The following is a 22,922-nucleotide window of genomic DNA, read 5'->3' as shown; positions in this document are numbered from 1 at the left end:
GGCCCACGGTTCGCATTTCAGCCTTCTAAACTAAAGAAAAACTCAGCACTTCTGACACACTTCTCAGTTCTTTCTTTTGCCAAAGATGTCTCAGAAGCACCAAGCCTCAATGGCAGGTTATTGTCTGTAATTGATGTATTGCTGGAAAACAGGCCCAGCAACAAGGAAAAGAAAAGTGAGGGGACCTTGCTCTGCATCCTCTCTCTGTACCCAGTGTCACACAGGAACTATGATACGAAAGCTGAAAGAAAATCCCCCAGAGAAGACATTCCTATGGAGAGCTCTGTGTGTGCAGGTCCTGCAAGAACCTGGTGATCAGCCACTGCTACGACAGCAATACACACTGCTGTAGCCATACTAGTGTTAGCTTGTACGTGGCGCAAAGGAGGCTGCTCTATATATACACACACCCTTCAAATACCGAGAACATTTGCTTTTGCTCCAAACCCAGGCTCAGCAGCGGGCCCCTCCATCCCCGCAGGCAGGATCACATGAGAACAACTCCAGGAGAAGGCTCTGAGCACAGAAAGGCCAAGCAGCTGCCACGAGCAGCAAAGGGGCAGTGATATTTTAAGTGTCCTAAATACATATGCTTGCAGGTGGGAGCTAAAAATGCTTAACGCCTCACCTGAAATTCTGACCTAGGGCTGCCCTGGTCTGATTATAGGTCAACATCTCCCAGCTCTTGTGGTGGTGTTGTAGGCCAACAGCAGTATTTCTGCTATGGTGGCAGTAACTGCCATTGCTGGTAAGTGTAGTATGAAAACAGTGTGTATTGTGCAGAAATCCTCTTTAGTAATTAAGTACTCCAGCCATTAAAGAAGGAACCAAACACAGAACACTAAAACAGTACATAGTTCTGCTCTCACTTAAGTCTGAATATCTGTATAATTTTCTAATTATTTTTAGAAGAATTAAACGTTATTTATATGTGACTCAATAATATGTATCACTCTCTGAATGTGCATCAAGCAGTTCAGTTAATCTCCATCTTCATGACATTTTCTTTACAATTCACAAACTTCTTTGAACTCATTCTATACATCTTGCAAATTAATTTTCGGCAAAAAAATGTTTGACCTTCTGCCAGACGCAATTTCTGATCACTCAGAAGCAGGAGTAAAAATAAGTGAAAATTATGTTGCATACAAGGTTAACATTGATAGTGGTAAAATTATCAACGCTGCTACTGCTGCATCAGAGGCAAAAAGGCACTGCAGGTATGCAGCTGACAATGCACATAATTCAAAAACTATTTACTCTCTCAGTATGCAAGTTAGTTAACAAGCCACCTACGAAGGGCACATACATGGTCATGTACTGGGAACCATCCTCTCTGACTGGCACATTCACAGGGAAGATTTTGATCACAGTTCAGAATAATTTGAGCCATTTTAAGCACACATAAGCTCCACTCAAACACAACATGTAAGCACAAGCTTGTTAAACGAAGACCGGATTATCAAGATTATCGTGTAGTTAAGCTACACCTGGGTGCATGTATTTGACTTCAGTACACCATACTGCAGGCATCTATAGTTTTGTGTCTATCCAAAGAATTCGGAGAATAACCATTCAAGGGAGTTCACCACACCAGCGTACACGTCCTGAGCACGCTCACCAGTTCCAAGCACTGTCGGTGCCCGTATGCAGCGGCGTAGTGCACTGTGTTGTACCCCTCTTTGTCTTGGATGGATGGATTGGCATCATTTTGAAGCAGGAACTCTAGACACCTGGGAACAATTTATTAGTTTAATGGACAGCTCGCAATATTTAACAGATTCATTCCCTGCCGCTATTAGGAGTGACCCTGGAGACTGACAGTTAATTCTGTATTTCCAACAGCACCTTAAATCACTTAGGGGTTTCCCTGCTTTTCACCAGCTGTTCCTAAACATTCACCTAWTTTTTTATACAGGAAATCCCAAATCATCTTTGAAGATCATCTTTATAAAAACAGTTTTCAGCTCAGCCTCTGCTGTCACTCTAGATGGCAAAATGACTTTTTATTACAAAAAAGAAATAAAACTACATTCCTCTGTGTCAYGAGGTACTCTATTCAGGACAACTAGAATTGTTACTATAATATGTAAAAACTCACTGATCAAACCACTGGTCTCCAAACACATACTGGAGGTAAGCTAAAAGATAAGGATTTATCCTAGTTAATTTCCTGGCATGTACGTATATATTTATTTATTTGTTGTAAATGTCCTTAGAACTACGTATTTTTCAAAGGATCCCTTCTGCTCTAATAGCTYCTGTGGCTTTTTCTTTTTTTTTTTTTTTCCTGTCATCTTGAAGAAATCATAGTTTTCTTATTACTGTCTTGCTATAGCAAGAAATTCATAGTGAATATGTAAGGCAGTCATTTAAAAAAATGAAAATTTAAGACAAGGAAATTGTAAGTAGCTAGATGAAAATGTCAATCTAAGCAAAGACATTGTTGAAGCCACTGGTCAAATTCTCTTTGCAATGAACAAATCCAGCGCAAAACATTAAAATAAATGTGTGATACTAGATTATTAAATTAGTAGAGCAGCACATTTTCAGTTAGGAAAGAGCAACAAACAGAAAACAGAAATATTAAGGAATACTGTSACAGAGAAGAGCAGAAAGCTTTTTTATTTAGGTTAGCCCTCATTAATGCTAAGCATTGTTTTTAGCAGAGCAATGAATGAGCAGAACAGGGAGCATAAACTGCAGCCCAAAGCAGTGGCATTCTCCAAAAATGGAGTCTTAACTGCTGTATTGATGCCAAACTTACAATGCAGCTTCTTTTTCCTTCAACTCACTGGCTCTTTCAAGTTCTTCAGCATTTTCATGGGAGTTACCTAAAATATTCTTTCTTCTTAACACAGAGGACAGAAAAACGCAACTTATTTTCAAAATATCACATCAGTGGTTTTGATGCAGTCTGCCACCCATCCCCAGTCCTCCTCCAGTTGACCTCCTCCAGCCTACAGTAAAAATCAAACAGGTAAGTGTCTACTCTACATGGGCGTGCAGCTAATACATTTCCCAAACAAGGGAGACGCCTATAACATGACAGTTTATCATTCTGCAAGTCGACGTCAAAAAAAAAAGTTCTGATTTCTACAAAAAACAGTTTGATCATCACTTTCTATAATCTCTCCATTTCTCTCATGTCCTGTCTTTTGTTTCCTTTGCAGAGAACAACCCAGGATTGGCTTCTTCCTACAGTAACCTGCTGTGCTTCTCTAATACTTGAGATTTGGAGCTCCGGGAAACTTTAGCCACTGATACTAATCTAGTCTATCTTGAATATACATTAGCTGTGTTGCGGACACTTCTCACTTTCTGTGAAGTACTTGGCAACCCTGCAAGGCTATCCCAGTCAGATTCTTCACATTCTTCAAAGAGCTGAGTATATATGCACGTCTGGCCCATTTTTGGCAGCCATACATCCCAGCCAGATGGACAGCTGACAAAGGATTACAATATTTACACAGACATTACCTGGCTACCAAGGCTACCACAGAATACATACTTCCAGATTACTATGAATCATCACAAATTTGTGGCTTAAAAGGTTTGTAGGAGTACAGTTTGCTATCCCTGTATAACATATATATTCCAGATTGGATTCTGCACAATGCAAAACAGTACATTTATACCTTCCTTAATGTTCAGTTTCCCATTTCTCATACCAAGATTTGACATTCTTCACATAGATAAGCAGCAATATGGTTTTACAAACCCAGAGTCTGTCTAATGTCTACTGCCTCATAGAAAAAAAAATACTTATCAATACCCTCAACTATAAATTCGGTAAGCTCATAGAAGGTGCTCATGTGCTGTGCTGAATCAACACAGCTGTTCAAAGCTCTAACAACAGTATGAGATATTTGTGCGTTGATCAGAATTTTAAACATTTCCCATTACAGGTGAAAGCCCTACCTATAACTGCTTTCAATGAACCACAAATCAGTGAAAACCCAAAATAAGTGTCTGAACAGAATAAGTAGTGATCTGTAGAAACAATAGATAGAAACTCCAATCATCCATTTAACGAAATTGCCTCTCTGCCTTCCACTGAAGAAAGGGGTATGTTCATTCTGAAAACTATAAGCAACAACAGCTACCAACACAGCTGAAACGGTAGGTCAGCCTCTCAAATCTTGTTACTCCAAGAATTCTACCTGCACTTAAATTGCCTGGATCGAAAATTAGAAATTTTGTATATACTTTGGATTGAAATTGCCTGACTTTGGGAGTTTGTAGCCATTCAACAGAAAAAAATATGCTGACCTACAAACTCGGGCTTGTTTACATGTAGGATTCCCATCTACAGGGAGTCAAAGGCTGAAAAACAACACGTTCTCAACACCACGAATAAAAACTCTCTGTGGCAGAACAGAATTAGAAACATTCAGTGGCAAAAGCCTTCATACCACCCTACTCTGCACTGTCCATAGAAATCCTTCTCTAGTAGTGGTCAGCACAGTCCTTTGAAGATCTTGCTGCTTTCTACTCATTATAAATGAAATAATTATAATAATAATAAATATATATTATTAATGTATAACTATAAACCAAACATTTTACCAGATCTCACTATACAAGAAATCAAAGAAAATAGTCCCTTGGAGTCTAAAGGAAAGAGGCAGGGAAGTAAGAGAAGCTTGGAAAGATCTACAATAAATACAGGTGGTTCAAGACAGAACTAACAGGATAACTGAGTCTGTTTTATAAAACAGAAGAAAGTGATTGCCAAAATATGCAACAAACTGGGAATTAGAAATTGCAGTGACCAACCACAGGACTTGTAAAGCTCCATGGCTGATCCCCCCTTCAAGGCCTTTCCCACAAGACTAGCACTGCATTCTGTCCTCTCTGTCTTTAATATCTCTAAAAAGCAACCTAGCTGGGACAGTGTGAATGTTTCATGAGCTCTGACAGTGGAGAGGTTGATGGATAGAGCTATTCCATTTCTGACAGTACATGTCAGATTGGCCAGGTGTCTGTCTGTTGCTATAGTCCATCTGGAAAAATCTCTCCTGTTGCTTCTTGCTCCCTCCCTTCCAAAGGGATGGCGAAGCATGTGCAGAAAATTATCTTCCTCTTGTGAAGAAACCACACAGAAGAAAACAGAAGACAAACTGCTGTGAAAAACAGGCCAGTAGGACAAGGTGGCAACACTGCAAAACTGCGTGTCACCTCAAAGGTAAATGGCATAGCTGAAATACCATCTCATCTGGAGACCTGGTTTACAGTCAGAGCAATTCAGTATGAAGCTATGTGTACATCTGAGGGGAATCCCGTTACTAGTGGAATTATTTGTTTCAAATGATATTGCAGCATAAAAATAGTATCATGATGCTGATCTAGCAAAACACTTTAAACAAGAAATACAAATAGGCTTTCTTACTTCCGGTCCATGTCAGAAGCAGCAGCATAGTGCAGAGGGGTGCGTCCCCAGTCATCTGTTTCATTAATGTTGGCTCCCGTTGCCACCAGTGTCTCAATACAGTGGAAATGACAATTTGCAGCTGCATAGTGCAGAGGTGTCCTGAAATGTAAGTGCAWTTTGTTATCTTAGATTCTCATACATAATATGGGTGATAAAAAAAAAATACCTAAACTGTAGCACTAGCACAGATTTCCAAGTGACAATACCAGGTCTTTATATTCTTACACTGAAATGCAAAGTTATGCAAATTTAACAAAATACTGTGTTAATATGAGGTTTGGATGCTCCTACAAGAGAAATACTGCTCCTACCAAGCCTAGTAGCATAGGAATCCTCAATCCATGGCTTACCTACAACTTATTCCCAATGAAATTCTCTGCTGTTGCTCTGTATATATGTGACTCTTGCAGTTGCGAGGCAGAGCAAAACAGTGTCCCTCACAGCACATTACCCAGCTAGAACAGCTGCCCACAAGGAACGCAGGAAAGTTGTATTTCTAACAGCTTCACTTTGCAGACATTTCACCACCCAGTACAACCACTGTGCTGGCTACACCTGCTCCTGAGCCTGCTTAAGTTCCAGGGTTGAACAAATCTTAGAGAAAATCACAGATAACTATAGAGTAAATCCTTCTCCTACCACCTCCAAAAAAGAAAACAACAAAACCTATGTCCTGGAGACACACAAAACCTTTCTCTTGCCTAAAATATATTCCCAAAGGGGAGTAGATTAAGCTCTTTCTAATTCAAGGTTGTTCAAATGTACACTTTACACATSAGAACTGGAGCTGACTGCCACACATTTTCCACAGACAGCTGAGCTGAACAAAGTAGCTGAGCTAGGCTTTATTATCTCCTCCCTTACAGTTGTTTTTTTACACATTCACATATATAAATTCATCTGTTTATGCAGAATTTTCATAGTACTATTATGCTTTTATTTCTTTTATGAACATATAATCGATACTTTAAAAGCTTCTTTGTCCACAGAACAAAATTAAATTTGAGTTAGCTGCAGTCTGATAATCCACCTGCTCTGCAGTGTTATTCAGCATAAATGGGAAGTGTGTTTTAGTTGTTAAACCTGCCTCGGCCTAAGGCTCAGCGCCAGTTGCTTGGTTTGAAGAGCTTCAGCTGCCCAGCGTTAGCCCGCAGAGGCAGTCCCCTTCRGACAATGAAGCTGGAGTTAGGATTTAACTCCAAAATCATCACAGTGCAGTTCAGCAGCATAAGAGGCAGAGCATGATAGCAATGTGGGGCGATCCTGTCATGCTGAGGAATTCCAAAATCCAAGAAAAGATCCATTGTGCAGGGAAGTTCAGCATGCCGTGCGCTTGGCACTCCCTGCTCAAAGCCTGAATGTCATTCTGGGAGAGCCCATGCTGTTAGCAGAATTTCCAGAGTCTGAAATTTGCAAAAGTTCCTTTTGCTATGCTAAAGTCCTCAACCAATTCAAATTATTTGGTTCCCTTAAAATAATCTACTTTTAATTTGGGGGAAGGTGTAAGATAAAAACTAGCCAAAGAATAGTTCACTTTTGAACCTGCTTCATTTAGATGGGACAGAAGAACGCCTTCATTTTTACTGAAATATTTGASACACCTTCACCAGGTGGATCTAGAGGATATGAACAATAATGACTACYGCCCCTCCACCGAGCAACGCCACACAATGCCCGAGCCAGGCCAACACCTTTCCCTTGTGATTCGTTTACATTAGTATAATGACCAAAGCAAATATCATCTGAAAAAAACAATTAACCAGCATGTTTAACACACACACACACACACATCGAGGCTTAGATGCTAAGCAGGGGCTCAGAGAAAGAAACCTAAACTCCTTGCAGTGCTCTTGTACCTCACCAATACAACTGAGGGTGGAAGACAAAGAGCAACTCCTGACAAACGGGAAAAGGCCAGATCACTAGACAGGGCAATCCCAGTGCTTAAAAGAGTTAAAGTGTTAAAAAAACAATGCTTGCTACTCAGTTTTGTGCAAGCTCACTGTAATGCTAACTTTTTCTTTCACATACATAATATGGGTGAGGGGAACTGTTTGCTGGAACGGGAGTTTTTTGCTGGGTTCTCTCAAACAGCTGCAATTTGGAAATGTTTTCAGATAGACCCTAGACAACCTAACACTTAGAGGCGGGTATCCATTTTTAGTATTTGGGAGGGTAGGCAGAAGAGTAACTTATTTACCAGAATTTCAAGACGGCGCGACAAGCCAGCATCTCTTACTATCTTGCCTGAGCCCCGGTGTATCTTGCACCCCCCGACCCCCGAGCTCGCCGTGCCGCGAGCAGCCTTTGAAGCCAAAGGATGGCCAACAGCACGGGAAGCTAAGCACACTGTGCCTGTACCTGTTCTGGGGYGGTACGGCCGTAACGGTGATGGATAACTGTGTGATGGCATGATCTGCTGTCACATGAGATGCAGCGTCCTAAGTCAAGGACTCAATATTCAGTGGGCTACAGCTCTTCCCAATCACTCCAAGGTTTTGRGGAATGACTAAGCTTCTGCTTCAGAAAACTTTGATTTTGTTTAAAAATACATGACAAAACASTGAACAGATACTCTGGAGCAACCAGGGAGTGAGATCTCTGCATCCATTCCTGGCATAGCAACGCTCATGGCAACACTTCATATGGGAGGAGGGAAAAAAGAAGAAAGGAAGAAAAAAATCCTAGAAAGTACATCAAACAGCAGCAATCCTTTCTGTCATTACCCACATGCTGTTCTGGACACAAAAGCACAAGAATCTWGGCAATAAGAAAAGCAGTAAGGAGAAAAGGAAGCCTGTGTTATTTTTTAAACAAAAGGGTAAGCTTATTTCTATGTATCTAATGAAGTCTGCATTTTTATCTTTGGCATAACTGCTACATCAGAGTTCTGCAGGAAAGGCCAATCTATTTTACCGTTTAGTGTTTTTCACAAACATATGATTTCCAGACTAAGGTGGTCTTTCTTGCTTGCCTGCTACCTTTTTTTTTTTTTTTTTAATGACCGTCACAAGTTACGTACCTCCCACATTTGTCCTTCTTATTAAAATCTGCTCCACTGCTTTGCAAGAGTTTTATACATTCAACGTTACTGGAAAGAGAAATAAAGAAAAAGCATGAACAAAAGAGAAGCTTACACCTTGGCTATCCTTCCCCATTAAAAAAAAAAAAAAATGCTGTTCTACTATTTGCTGTGAAGAAACAGGATATGGCCAACTCTAACCACAGCAAACTACAAAAAATATATATTTTTAAATGTATATAATATACATTTATAAATGTACTCCTTTMTTTCTTTCTTCTCTTCCACTGAAGTTAAAATAAATAGATTATTTCAAGAGAGAACAGTAAATACAATTTGAATTCAGAATGCTTAGGAATTTCCAAAGGGTGCTGTACTCTAATGCTTCCCATGCTACACTGAACTGGTATTTTATAAGAAAACTTTAAAAGAAAATTATTGCTAGCTTATAAAATACCAGACTAACAATGAAGAGGTGACATTTAACAAAGTCCATCCCCATTCAGCAAAGCATGTAACAGTAAGCACTTTGCTCAAATCATGTTTATTTCAGTGAGATTTAATCACAATGATTAGTTTTATATTTATGCTTGCATAAATTRTTGACTATTGATAGATTTAAGCATGTGTTTAAGTGTTTTGCTGAATAAGGGGCATAATAATTAAAACTGCTGTTATATTGCATTTATCAGTGGGGAGTTGGGCTCTGTTGCTTTGTACCTGTTGAAAGAATTCACCAAATTATAACTTCTTCTTCATCTTGTTTAAACTCAGGTGATTCTTAATGAAAAATAAAATAGCTGAATTCTCACATCTTTTGTCATTCAAGCACATAAACATATGAGAGTAAAGCAGAAAATGATGTAAAGYAACCTAGCACTTTCCAAGACTCCTTTGTCATTCACAAGGGCAATGAATCACTTCTGTTCAGAACCAGAAGAACAGACCTTTGAATTATGTTCTTTTCCTAGTACCCATACAACTCTGATCAATGTAATGGGAGTTACAGGCATATGTCAGAGGGAAAAAAGGCGGGGGGGGGGAAGAAAAAGAATGCTACTCTACAGCTCCAGGAAAAAGCAGACTGGATGCAATATAGTGATGTATGTTCATCCTTTCTTKAAATTGCTATTGCATAAAATATCTACAAAACACTCACCACAGTGTACTAAAAATAAAAAAACTTGATAGTGATGACAACTGCAGTAAACCACTGAAAAAATATGGCTTGTTTTCATGGGTGTCTGTTGCTTCTTACGAAGCCTCTCCTCCTCTTTTGGACTTGCATTTTTTTTAATTAATCTTTTGGGGTCTGGCCATATGGAAGAATTAGAATTTGGACCGTACACTATAATAATGTCAGTTCCAGCAATTATCATAAATAGGACACAAGTATCAATAAGAAGAGTACCACAAAAACAATAAAACCAGCACTTGGAACAATTTCATTAGATTCTTGTTACAGTGAAAATTGTGATCTCCATATTGGTCCCTCACGGAGCAAAAMCAACTTCTACTCAGACTGCCAAGCAGTCACTGTGGATGACCATTTCTGCTGGCTGTAACCATAGAGAACCTGAGCTGGATTCCAACCAAGGCTCCATTTTCATCTGTCTTCTGAGTATCAGGTCCTCAACAGAAGAGTCAAAACTCAATCCTTGTCAATCTCACGAGGTTAAATTTGCAGAACTCCCCTAACAACTACTTGGACTATTCAAATGACCCGGATGCTACAGTTACAAACTAAACTGACATATTTCAGTTTTCATCCGTTTCCATTTCTGGGCTCCCATCACTTATCAGTAATGCATTGCCATAAGAGGACAACCATCTYTCTAGTTTGGTGAACTTCTTTTAGAAACTTTTAAACTTGCACCTGAAAAACRGGAGGGAGGGAGGTGAGCTGCACTCAGACTCCAGGCAGGCCTTTGGATGGGAATGGTTGCGAAGTTGCATTTTTGAGGCAAGAACACAGCCCACAGGAGGAGGCAGGGAATAACTGTACTGTGCCAGCAGCTCCCAATAGCCACAGCTCCTTCTCCTCCCTCCACTTTGCTCCTAGGAGCTGACCATTCCCTGCTGACCACAAGCCCTCAGCAGCAAGCCTGGCCACTAAAAAGCCCTGGGTGAGTATGCAGCATCCCCACCCAAAGGCTAAGCAGTCTTTATAGAGGCATGAAAAGGAAGAGTTTTTGCCAAGAAAGCCATGTTTCAAACCACAGCCCAGCTCCCCGCAGTGGAGGGGGGCAGCCTATCTCCTTCACCTCGTACACAMGCCCTACGTGGGGCCCAGGTCAGAAGAGAGCCTCAAGCAAGCAGGATCTACGGCAAACTGCTTTGCTTCCCCCTTCCACCACAATAAACTGCTTTGTGGACGGCACAGCCAAGCTGACTTGCACCAGATCTGCAACTGAATCCCAGGATCGCGCCAAAGAGCTGCAGTTCGGGGTACTCACCCTCCTGCGGCGGCAGCGTGGAGGCACGTTCTCCCAAAGCTGTCGGGGGTGTCTATCTCAAAGCCTGCAGACAGCACGTGCTCATTACTAAACAAGGACACTATGCTATACTTTTGTCCTAGTTAAACCACAAGAAACATTGCAGAGACAGAAAAATCAGTTAGTTAGGAAAAACAGAACGCAAGCAACTACAGTCACAAAAGAGGTCACGGTGGGAACGGCCAGCGGCTGCTCCAGCTCGGCACCTCTCCAGAGAGAGCAGCTACTGCTGCAGCGAGCGCTGCGCCGCGTCCCTGCCGGGACCAGAAACCACGCGCCCGGCATTCGTGGGCCATCCTGATCAAGAGGACTGCAACAGCCGCACACGAGGACAGAAAACAAAGAAAGGAGAAAATGCACAGAGCTAGCCTGCACACGAGAAGGGGCTGTTCTGATTGCGTGTGGTTTTCAGCTTGTTTCCAGTTTTGGAAAGAGGCCCCCAGGAAGGCGCGGGGAGAGCTGTGAAGATGCACAAGGCCACCGAGCCAAGCGGGACAGCACCAGCTCTCCTCACCCAGAGCTCTGCCTCTTCCTTCCCGATGTGGTGCTCAAGGCCAGAGCGCACCAATATTTACTGTAGCGGGGTATGTAATTAACAGTTTTCACACTTTTTAATAYCCTGCAGGACTCATGGTCATTGAAAAATGTAGTTTTAAGAGATTTTTAAATGTTAAGGAATGAAACAGTTTTCTAGAAAAAAAAACATATGATCTGCCTTGTTTTTTCACTCAYGGGAACTCCTGCCTGGAAAAAAATATCAGGATTTGGTACCTGATTAACTTTTAAAACATTTGTGTCAGCAAACTGTTGCTTCTTCTGCTTTGRATTCAGAGACTGCTCTTCAGATACTACACTAACTAATTTCATTTTGTGTGCCCACAGAGCTGTGGCCAGCCTGTTTTCTTTACTCTGCCTCTGATTCAGAAACATGCTCTAGCGCCCATCTAAAATCTACTGTCTTCAGTGAGATGTAAATACCTGCTCCAACACAGGCCTCAAGGAGGTAATTTTTACTTTAGGAAAACAAAACAGGAACAGCAGCATCTGACACTCCTACAACACGAAGAAGGCTCCTCAGTTCCCACCCTGGTTCTGGCAAACGCACACAAACTCTGCAAGGGCCAGGAGAAAAGGGCCACAGGCAGGATGGCCCTGGGACGGGAGGAATTCCTGCAGCCGGTTAGGAAAGCCTCGCACGCCCCAGACCCGGCAGGACGGACCCACACCACACCGCCCCGCACGGCGGCACAGGAAGTCTTTCGCTGGAACGACTCACAACAGGGAATGTAAAGGGGCCTTAAGCAGCACAGAGACAGGTTACTCAAGCTCCACAGGCACTGCTGGAGGTACTTACCCGATGACAACAATTTCCTGCAGCAGTCTGAGTGAGCGTTTAGTGCTGCTAAGTGTAAAGGGAACATGTCGTGGATCCCACACCTGAAAGGCATAACAGTCTCATTACACAGAGTCACATAAAAATCCAGGCTACCTASAAACACAGCGCATGAGAAGCTCCTCCTGCAGAAGCAGCTTCTTCTTGCCTTGTTAATTTTATCTGTATTTCCTTACCATCTGGCTCAGGAGTTAAAAATACTAAGAAACAGCAAAATCTTGGCATGACGTTATGAATGGAATGTGGCAGCAAGATTTCCAAAAACTCAGGTGAATATACAGTGAGGGAGGAGGTAAGAGCACAGCTATTGCTTAGAGCCTGTTCCCAGCCTCAAATGCACAAATTCCTGCAGCAGCTACACGTGTTGCAACTGCCATCCTGACGCATCATACTGAGAAAGCTTCAGCTTTTACTTATTTCTGAAATTAATTTTCATTGCAGTTAACACACTTTAGATAACTCTCACTTGGGTTTTCAAAACCTCCACTTCTTCCCTCTCCACTGAGGCTCCAGGGTCTCTCACTTCACTTCCAAGCACCACCGTCCAGGAATTTAAACATTTTGTCTTGTAGCCACATTTGCACATCATACAGTTAGCCCGTCCTTTCCACATCCAGTTCTAGTCAAAATACATAAGATTTTAACTTAAATATGTTTTACACTTAATATATATAATGCATAAACATACATACTTGCTGTATACCATACATACACACACACCACGTTTATTTGTACAGAAATTGAAAATTTTGCTCTCCTGCACTGTTTCCACAATATTTGACCTCCTGCTCCTCTGATGATTCTTTGTAACCAGTTACTCTTCTTTGCACACTTTTTTAGACTGCAACACCACTTGCAGTTTCTTCCACATCCTAAGAACTAAACATTTTATTTATTTGCTCCAGCTGATCTCCTCACATGCTCACTTTCACTTTGTTTCCCCTCACCCTGTTAACACATGATCTTCTTTACAATTATGTTATAAACTATTCAGAGCAGAGACATTGGAGGGGGAAGAAAGGGGGAATGTCTTGTTATTCTAGAAATATTATTCTACAGGCAGTGCTCCAAGTGCACATAAATATGAAGCCTCTGAAACCAGCTTTCTCCACAAGATTAGCATCTACTGCTTGCTTCAGCAAATGCATTTTTGAAGAATGATGAACTCCTGAACAACAGCAAATGAACTCATATCTGCAAGACAACTTATGGATGGAAGAGCACGATCTCATGGAAGGGAATTTCAGATACAGATCCAAAGACGTAAGAACTTGTTTTTATGAAAGGTTCATCATGAATCATCATGACTTATGGAGCTTTAGCCCCTCCAAAATGTGAATGTTTATAAAGACATATTGCTCTCTCCAACACTGCATACATTTTATATTATATGCACATGTATTTGTTTTTAGAAAACTCATTTTTTTCCAGAATGCAGAGTGCCATCCTATCTTTGCCTTCACATTAGATCTGTCATTCCTGCTGCTTCACTACACTAAGGAATCACCTGTGGTACTGTATTCATTTTAATTTTGCCAGCATCAGCATTTATGTCTTCCTTGGAGTAAATCTATTGAAATATTATCTGATAGTCTATTCTTTGAAAGGAAACAGCATAAGCTCCACCAAGCCACTGCACTTGTCTAAACAGGTTGCATTTTTTTAGCTGTGGATTCATTTAAGCTACCATTGATATTCTATATTGCCATGCCATTTCCTTCCATCTCCTTCATCTAGTTATCTCAATACATTTTTTCTGTTAGTCAAGATTTCCACCCAGTCTTGGCTGGTTTTCATCAAAATGTACTATCTGCGCATCTGCTAGCCAGTGTCACACTTCCATAGTGCTGGTCACATTGGTTCCTCCCACTGCCTACGTACTTTCTCCTTGAAATACAATTGTCTCCAAAGATTGACTGAACTGTTGGTAGCTGCTGCTGCTAACAATGCTGTATGGCTTTCTCTTTCAAAGCCCAGTTCAGGGAACACATATAAAAGTTCATTCCCATTACTCAAATCCTCCTTATTTAGAACAGTAGCATCACTTGGATCTGCCTGGTATCTCAGCTGACTTCTCACTTCACATATTTCTGCTACTGGAAGTGGAGAGGGTTTTAAACAATATGCCAGTCAACTCGATGACAGTCATTATAGTTGATACAGGAATACAGGTAAATGTGTCACTTTTTTAGATATCCTCAAATAAACACAACATTGAGAGCTGCAAGTATCTTCAAAACCAAAATCAACCAAAACTAAAATATTTGGAAGCAGGTTTTCCTAACCAAGTAAGTTAAAGTAGTCATTGATTCCATGGTAATCTGTAGGCAGAAGACTCTCTTAAATTATACTTCGAAGACRTGCATTTAACTGCAGAAAACTCATATTCAGGAATAAGATGCTGCTATTAAACACTTCGTACAGATATCTCTCACGGCATGACACTGCTCTGACCCTATACTTGTAGGTTTACCTTTAGGTTTTCTTTTTTATTTTGACAGAGCATTCTCATCTCAACTCAACTACTCTTCAAAATCAAGCACCTCCCAGATTTTTCAGTCCACAGTATCTGCCCATTGTGGATATAATCTTGATTTATGTGTGAAAGAGATTAAAAAACAAAAAAATCTACTTGAATTGAAGCAGAAGGACTAATGACATTTGGAAATTTGTGTCTGATTTCCACTCCTTGTCCCCCTATTCATAAAAGAGGCCCCAAATCCACTAATCAGATAAAGTAGTCCTATTATTTCAGCCAACTGAAGATCAGAAACCACAAACATCAAGGCAGGCTTTACAGTCACAATGAGCTTAGAAAAACCTGAGCAACATCTGCTTTGCACTGCTACTTTTCTATTGATTATCCTGTGCAATATCACAATGACACAAGGGATAGTCACTGAGTATGGCATGTCACTGAAAATTAAGCTAATCTAAATACTAAGGAATAAGCACGCAATTCCCTTGGTTGGCTTTTGATTTTTTTTTTTCACTTGTGTTTCCCATACGAAGTGTTTGCTGCAGACTTTCTCAAACAATAGAGATTAAGCACTTCAGGAAAAAGAGATAGCACTGGTACTACTGGCAACCTCACAGCTTGGCACAATAGCAACTTGGCAGGGCTTCCCTCCCTCCCGTCTTCCCAAGCGTTCACATTTCAGTCCCATACCCCCCAAGGAAGCAGAGTATAATTATATTTATCCATTTTAACCTTCATACTTCAGAACCTGAGGACAAGTGTTTCCTGGCACTGGACATCACACTTGATAATTAGAAACAGATCTGCTGCAGCAACCTACTTGGCAGTGTCAGCTCCGCTGGTTATGAGAGTGTTAATCAGAAGCTCATGTCCGTATCGTGCAGCCACATGCAGAGGGGTGTTACCATCCTTATCAACACAGTCAATCTCACCTCCTGCAAAAGACGTTTTCATACAGATTAACACAGCCAGATTAAGTGTGAACTAGTGACTACAAATGTTCCATCTCTTAATGAAAGTAGCATAACCAGTTCAGCCACACAGATGCTGGATTTCAGAGATGGAGAACCAGCACTCAGCAAGCTGCCAGCTGTCAGCAATAGGTACCAAACATGCTCTGGCAGCAGCATTTTCACCTCCCTCTCCAATTCTTTCCAATTCCACCAAGTATACTTGACATTGCTTTTCCCCAACACTGAACAGGATGACATACAATGGTAAATAACATGAYTCAGACTTGCTGCTCAGCTAAAAGTACAAATGGCTGACTTGAATTGAACTACAAAACTAAATTGCTGAGATGGTGCCATCATTCTTTAAGTTGTTGCTACTCAACCCTACCTACACCACAATGATGTTAACAGGAGTTCATCCAGAAGCCCCACGCTGCAAACAGCAAGCATTGCATGYGCTTTTTCCATGTCTTACGCAAGAACAACCAAAACAGACCAATTACAGGTCCAATTCCTGTGTTTGACAGTGGCCAAGAGCAGCTGCTGGGAGCAGCGCCGAGTTGCCCTCATTTTGGCACATCTTCTCAGCCCTGCCAAGCTGAGCACAGTCCTGGATGGGAGGCGGCATTTGCACCGCTGTGTTAAGAACCTATTGATTCCTCCATATTATAGAAAAAGGGTAAGAAAGGACCTCAAAAAGCTTAGTCAGTGATTCAGTCTACTCTTTATGATCTTGTTGACTGATATCTGTCTCACCTGTTGAGAGACCTCAAGAGATGGAGACTTCACTGGGCCCAAGGCAATTTGTTCCAGTATCTCCTTACCTTATAGGACCAGAAAATCCTACACTGTGCTTAACTAGAACTTCCTGTTGCAATTTCAGCCTGTCACCTCTTGTTTAATCCTCACAAGTCAGAAGAGCAGATTATTCCTTTCTTCTCTACTGCAGCCTTTTACTGATGTAAAAACTGTTATCAAGTCCTTGTTTTCTTTTTGGCCCAAGCAACCCATAACTCAAATCTGTCCTTGTAAGCCCGGTTTGCTACACTCCAACCATTCTCGGCCTCCCAGCCAGTTCTCTACAAGTGGCCCACACCCTTTTTGGAAGTGAAATGCCGAAAGCCAGAAGCAGTGCTACAGCTGAAGTCCACCAATACTGAGCTGAGCAAAAYGATTATTTTGTGCCTGCTGACCCTGCTCCTATTTATATATTCCTGTACGATGTCTGTCCTTCTCTCTCTCTCTCTCTCTTAAAAAAAAAAATCCCAAAAAACCAGCATGACACTGTTGACTCATGTTCAGCTTGTGATCCACTATAAGCCCCAGATCCTACTCTGAGGCACTGCTGCCTACCACCCAGCTGTTGCCCTTCCATGTTTTTGCAGCCAATAAATCCCCTCTGCATGCATTACCTTTACTTCCATTTGCTCACACTGYAACTTAGTTCTCCAGTCTTACCGGATCACTTTCAATTCTGACTCCAGTTTCTGCCCAACTACCAGTAGCTCCCAAGTTTGTATTTTCCCAAAATGTTAAAAACGTACTATCTATTTCACCACCCATGTTACTGGCAGAAACACTGAACAGTAACAGACCCAGGAAAAAACTTGAAAATCCTCTTGCTACACCTTCCATTTCAAGGATGCTCCATTTATTGCTAACCTTTAAGTGTAYTGCTAACTTTTCAACCAGTTAGGCACCCACACTGTAACATTTTCATCCAGACCATACACCACCACCTTGCAGTAAGAATACTTTATGAGAATATGTAAAAGGTCTGGSTATATAGCATTTTGAATGGTAAATAAAGGTCAGTGAAATGCTGGGACAGACTGCATGGGGGGCTGTGCAGTCTCCAGCCATGTAGGACTCCATCATGAACATGACCTGCCCACAGAAAAGCCAAAGGACTGTGCTCTATTCACAAAGACTGTTACTCTGCTGTAGAAGACAACTGACACATTTCAGCATGTTTTACTCTTCAGAAATCCATGCTAGATTGGCCTCCCTATCTTCTAAGTGTTTACAGCTCATTCATTCACTCATTTCAGATTTTTTGGCTGGGGTATATCTCATTCTCCAGCTCCCCCACTTTTAAAGATAGGTACCACAGTTGCAGTTTTCCAGTTTTAACCCTGTTCTTCCTCCACCAGTCCTCAGAGATAACAGCCAAAAATTCTGAGCCGTTGTTAGCCAGTTCATTAAGTAGTGTAGGGTAAAACTATAAACCACTCACGTGTTTGACCTCCACAATATCCAATAACAATGAGCCATAAAGTCAATTGCAATTAAATCTGTTCACAATATTAAAATTATAGGGGCAGGAAATGAAGGCAGGAAGAATCAAATACAAAGTAACTTGAAGAAGAGTAGAGAAGACTGAAGGAACAGAGGAAGAATTACCAACTCTTTCATACACAGATCCCACACTGAGCAAACAATAGCTATCATATCTGAGTAAACAACTCAAAACTGCATTAAAGCACAWTTTCTTTCAGCTTGCCTCCAGCTCTTTCTATTATTATTATTTTATTTATTCAAGGAGTGATAACCTGAAGGAAGCATGATTTACCAGAGATCTCCATTTAAAACACATTTTTTTTGTAAATGTAAACATTTCATTTATAGCATATCTGCTCAGCCTTCTTCAATATCTCTCACAGAGCAGCTCTCTCAAGAGATACTACAATGTCCAAGTTTGGGGCTGTAGTTAAACAAACAAACTGTGGCCTACAAGGCCTCCATCAGATCTCCAGTTCTAACATTTATCATACTCTGTAGTATTCTTGGACAAAACAAATATTTAATTAATATGATTGATAATCAGGAATCCTAGATTCTATTGCTGGTTACTCCAGGAATTTTCTTCTGTTTTTCTATTATTTTTTAGTTTCTTACTTTTTCTAATGGTCTCCTTCCCTTCCAGATTATTTACTCAAAACTTAGTGAAGAGGGTTTGCTATGAGAAGGTTGCGGAGCTCTGGGAGGTGAGAGAAGTACAGCTGCTGCATGTGTGTGTGGGGGGGAGAGGGGCGGGGGATAAGACAAAATGATCCGAGCTCTGAGAGCACATAGACTCCCAAGGGAAGAAAGTCAGAAGATCTTTTTCATTCTTCCATCATGGGAGAAAGTTGTGTCTTTTCCTAAGTTGATCAAAGACCTAAATACAGCTTTTAAGTCTTGTCAGGTATAAGATCACAAAAGATTACATAGACCACTGTCAGCTGGAAGAACATGGGATTTTGCTAACAACCAAAAACTTCACTTGTGATGATGATGTGGAACGAGAGCTGCCAGTGCAGCTCAAAGACAGAATTTGACAGAGAGCTAAACAGACTACTATGTCAGTGCTCTGGGTCAGAATAACTAAAAATTCCAGTTTTGTCAATGACTGGTCTTTCAGACCATCATCGACCCAGCAGTGAAACTCACCATTCTGAATGAGGGTCTGTGACCGTGTAAACCTCCCATGGACAGCTGTCATGTGCAGTGGACTCTTCCCATCCTTACTCTAAACAAAAACAAAACATAAAAACAATCATTTAGCATCTAAAGTAATGGTAATGATTTGAAATCTTGCAGGTAATACAAATAGCTCAATATACTACAGCTGGTCTCCAGATAAAACCTCCACTGGCTTCAAAGGCTGTAGGACTGAATCTGTCCACGATGATAAGCACAGAAGGTATAAGCACACAAGAATAACAGCTTCTTTAGCAATAAGCTAGAAATAGTCTGGAGATGAGCTTATCCTCAGAGCCTGGCTGCCTGTTTATAATGCCTAGTAGAAACCTACTGACAGATGATGTACTACTCTAGAATATTATTTTAAAATAATATCTCCCACTATAGTCATTTTCCCTACTCCTTGTATCAAGAGAAATAAAAAAAAAAAGGCAAAAGAAGCACTAAGCTAAGTTCCAGCAGTCTCAGAGAGATTCAAGAAATATAACCTATTTATTTGCATTTTACAGACACATCCTAAAATACAAGCCACGACATTAAAAAGTTTCGGTTAATAAATTTCCACMTAATGAAAAACAGGATGTCTACAAAAGATATTTAGAAAACAGTTAAGGCACAAGGAAGGAAAGGTATAACAATGGGAGAGCAGTGTTCTGGGGTCTAGAGAAAGAAACTAAGCTTGGGGAAGCCAAGGAGCTGAGAAAATAGTTAAGGGAAGGATGCCAACCTTACCACTCATGCCACTTCACTTTTACTGGAATGGAGCTTTGCATTCACTGGCAAGCACAATTTCTAACCTCATTTTAAATAGAGTGCTGGCTATCCACTGATTTCAAAGGTCTTACCATAGGTGTTAAAAGCTAGGAGACCAGTTTTATAGACGGGAAACTGAAACATGTAAAGTTTAAGGTAGAATAGCCAAGATCTTATACGAACTCAGAGATCCTTGGTCTTCTAATACCTATGCCAATACCCTCTCTGCTGGATTGAAACAACTCCCTTCCAGCTTCATYGATATTTATCAATTGTATTTCAAGAACATTCACATATCCTAAATAGCATCCAGCTTTATAAAGAATAGGTAAATAAAAAAACCTTGATTTCTTACTTCTCAGAAAAGTCAAAAGAAACTTGTTAGAATTAATTTAATTTAATTGAATGTATGCTGCAGGGGAAGGGAAACACCAAAAAGGARTAGTTCCTAGACTTACCACTGTTCACTGATAAAAGATTTTGACAGAGCAACCAGAGCTTTATTTTAGCAGTGGTTCATGCCTTCAGGAAAGTGGCTGGCCTAGGTTGTCATTATGCCTATTAAGGCACTGAGAGCTTTTCTGCTGTAAATTAATCTCATCCAGTTTAACAATTAATGTTCTCAGCACCACTCTTCTTCCACTAGTCGATTCCCTGAAGAAAGGCCTAAAGCCGTGCTGCAGTTCATTACTACAGTTTCCAGACTCTTGATGTATGCAAAATAGGATAAAATAAAATTGAAGCTGAAATGCAAGTTTTACCTGAATGTTTACATCTGCCCCATTATTCACTAGCAGTTCAAGACACAGTGCTCCATGAGTGGAGGCAGCAGCAAAATGCAAGGGAGTGAATCCATTATTATTAGGCTGATTTACATTAGCACCATAGTCAATCAGCTCATTAACAACAGAATCCTGACCGTTGTAACAGGCAATGTGAAGTGCAGTATTTCCATAGATGTTCATTTCATCAATCTAAAGTGAAACAAAGAGAGACAGTTAAAATTACAGACATCAGCTTATTCCTTTACATAATGCATCACACACTGCAAATAGAAATAGCTGGAGGCTTGAACTGTCAGAGGACATACTGTTCAGCAGCAAATTTCATTGACAAAAATATACTCCCAGAGAGCTTAACTCTGAATACTTTACATTTACTATTATTAACTTTTTACCCCACTGGCAAATTTTGAAAGTCAACTTGAAGCTTAAAACTCATAGTAGGACTATCTAATGATGAAAACAGAAGTTTTAATAAGCTGGAAAGGTTTTACRTTTAAGGGGAAAAGTAGGATAAATAATAAGCTCAGAATCTTTTAAAAATAATTACTTCTATTGAATTTTTGTGAACAGAATCAGGCTTAAGATCTTTTTACATAGATTTCTTTCGAGAAGAGTATGAAGGTGTTTGAGTGATGGGAAGGAGAAATTACACAGCCATTTACACTTCAATAAGAACCCACTTCCAGTAGTTCTGTATTATGAGGATAGAATTAAGAAGATGTTATTTTTTAATGACTGGCTTAGAATTAATCTGTTGTTCTGTAAAGTAAGGTGCGACAGGTTGTACAAAAGACTCAGGGATGATCTGAATACTCTTCCACAAATTCTAGCCATCTAAAAGATCATATTCCTAGTGGTGGAGAATGTTGAAGTTAAAGATAGTTATTAGCATGGTACTGCTAATGACAGGAAACACCTATTCGTCTTCCACTTTACAGTCAACAGCCTGYGAACACAGAGTTTTTATTTTCTCTTGTCAGGTCAAGCCTGCTGGCTGTAACGCTGGCAGAAGTGAAGTATCATTGCAAAAGCAAGGCAATGCAATTTGACAACTCTGATGAACCACTACAGACTCTTGTGGTCATCACACTGCTTTGTACAACCGGTTTGACAATATYAGACTAATAAAAGTCTGTGCTCTGAAAAAAGATCTTTTCCAAAGTGAAAATAATCCTCCACCAACTACAGAGGAAATAAAGGACCCTAAATTTAAACTGTCTGAACTGCAGCATAGTAAACACTTAGTGCACATACTGTGAACAACTTCTCATGGTATCAAAGGGAATACTGCACAAAGGGAGCTTTCATTATCCTGTCTTCTTATAGGAATAAGATGTTCCCCAATTTCTTCAGCAAAGTTGCCTGGAATTTATTGTCMATATTACACATTTTTAGTCCAGAATGTCTCCTGGAACTTGAACCAACAAACTAGATGAAGCACAAGACACTTTTTATGGTCCACAAGTGGGAACTATTTTCTTTAGAAACTCTGCCAATGCCTGTAGTGTCCATACGGAAAGATTAGTATCTTCAAACACATGGAGAAACATGGAAGCCACAGAAACACCAAATCTCCACATACCTCTACACCCAGATTAAGGAGATGTTTTACAACATTAATCTGCCCATTGGATGCAGCTGCATGAAGTGGAGTGTAACCCTTCTTGTCCTTACAAGTCACCTCCGCACCATGGTTAATCAGTAAGGCAACAACCTCCAGGTGACCTTCAAAAGACAAGAGATAGTAATCAATGAGTGTACCATCCTACTGCATCACTTCCCCCAAATTACTGCTTTCTTGGTAATGCTCTGCCCTTTTTGCTGCTGTTTCATAACACACTCAGAGTTTACAAGAAAAAGAGCATTCCCATAAATGTTTTTAATCCAAGGCCCAGGACTTGTCAAGAAATCCATGCAATACATACATCTGTATGTATACAATACATGCAATACATACATCATCACATCTGTCAAATTTCCCCTTAGTGTATTAGTTTTCCAGCCATTAAAAAGAAACAAAACTACACCTCTTTCCCTGTTACTTCTCTAAAGTTCATGTTTTATTCTCCCTTTTGCAGAAAGAACAGTGAGTACAGGAACATGACAATATTAATCTTCCCAGAAGTATCCTGTTGACGTCATC

General features: G+C 40.5%; 1 protein-coding gene across 1 annotated transcript in view; it reads right to left on the bottom strand.

The window, feature by feature from the left end:
• ANKRD44 (ankyrin repeat domain 44) overlaps window positions 1–22,922 on the bottom strand; it is a 125,434-nt gene that overhangs the window by 30,579 nt on the left and 71,933 nt on the right. The window contains exons 8-17 of the mRNA XM_085299560.1: window positions 22,362–22,504; window positions 20,756–20,968; window positions 19,209–19,287; window positions 15,644–15,758; window positions 12,306–12,388; window positions 10,913–11,030; window positions 8,457–8,525; window positions 5,393–5,533; window positions 2,768–2,851; window positions 1,622–1,733 (exon numbers count right to left, since the gene is read on the bottom strand). Of these exons, the coding sequence (XP_085155686.1) occupies window positions 1,622–1,733; window positions 2,768–2,851; window positions 5,393–5,533; window positions 8,457–8,525; window positions 10,913–11,030; window positions 12,306–12,388; window positions 15,644–15,758; window positions 19,209–19,287; window positions 20,756–20,968; window positions 22,362–22,504 (1,157 nt within the window). The remainder of the gene's footprint in view (window positions 1–1,621; window positions 1,734–2,767; window positions 2,852–5,392; window positions 5,534–8,456; window positions 8,526–10,912; window positions 11,031–12,305; window positions 12,389–15,643; window positions 15,759–19,208; window positions 19,288–20,755; window positions 20,969–22,361; window positions 22,505–22,922) is intronic.

The sequence above is a fragment of the Rhea americana genome, unplaced genomic scaffold (genome assembly GCF_003343005.1).
Source record: "Rhea americana isolate MKP2758 unplaced genomic scaffold, rheAme1 scaffold_15, whole genome shotgun sequence".
Lineage (NCBI taxonomy): Eukaryota > Metazoa > Chordata > Aves > Rheiformes > Rheidae > Rhea > Rhea americana.
The sequence above is the reverse complement of the archived record's forward strand: the minus strand, read 5'-3'. Positions and strand labels throughout refer to the sequence as shown.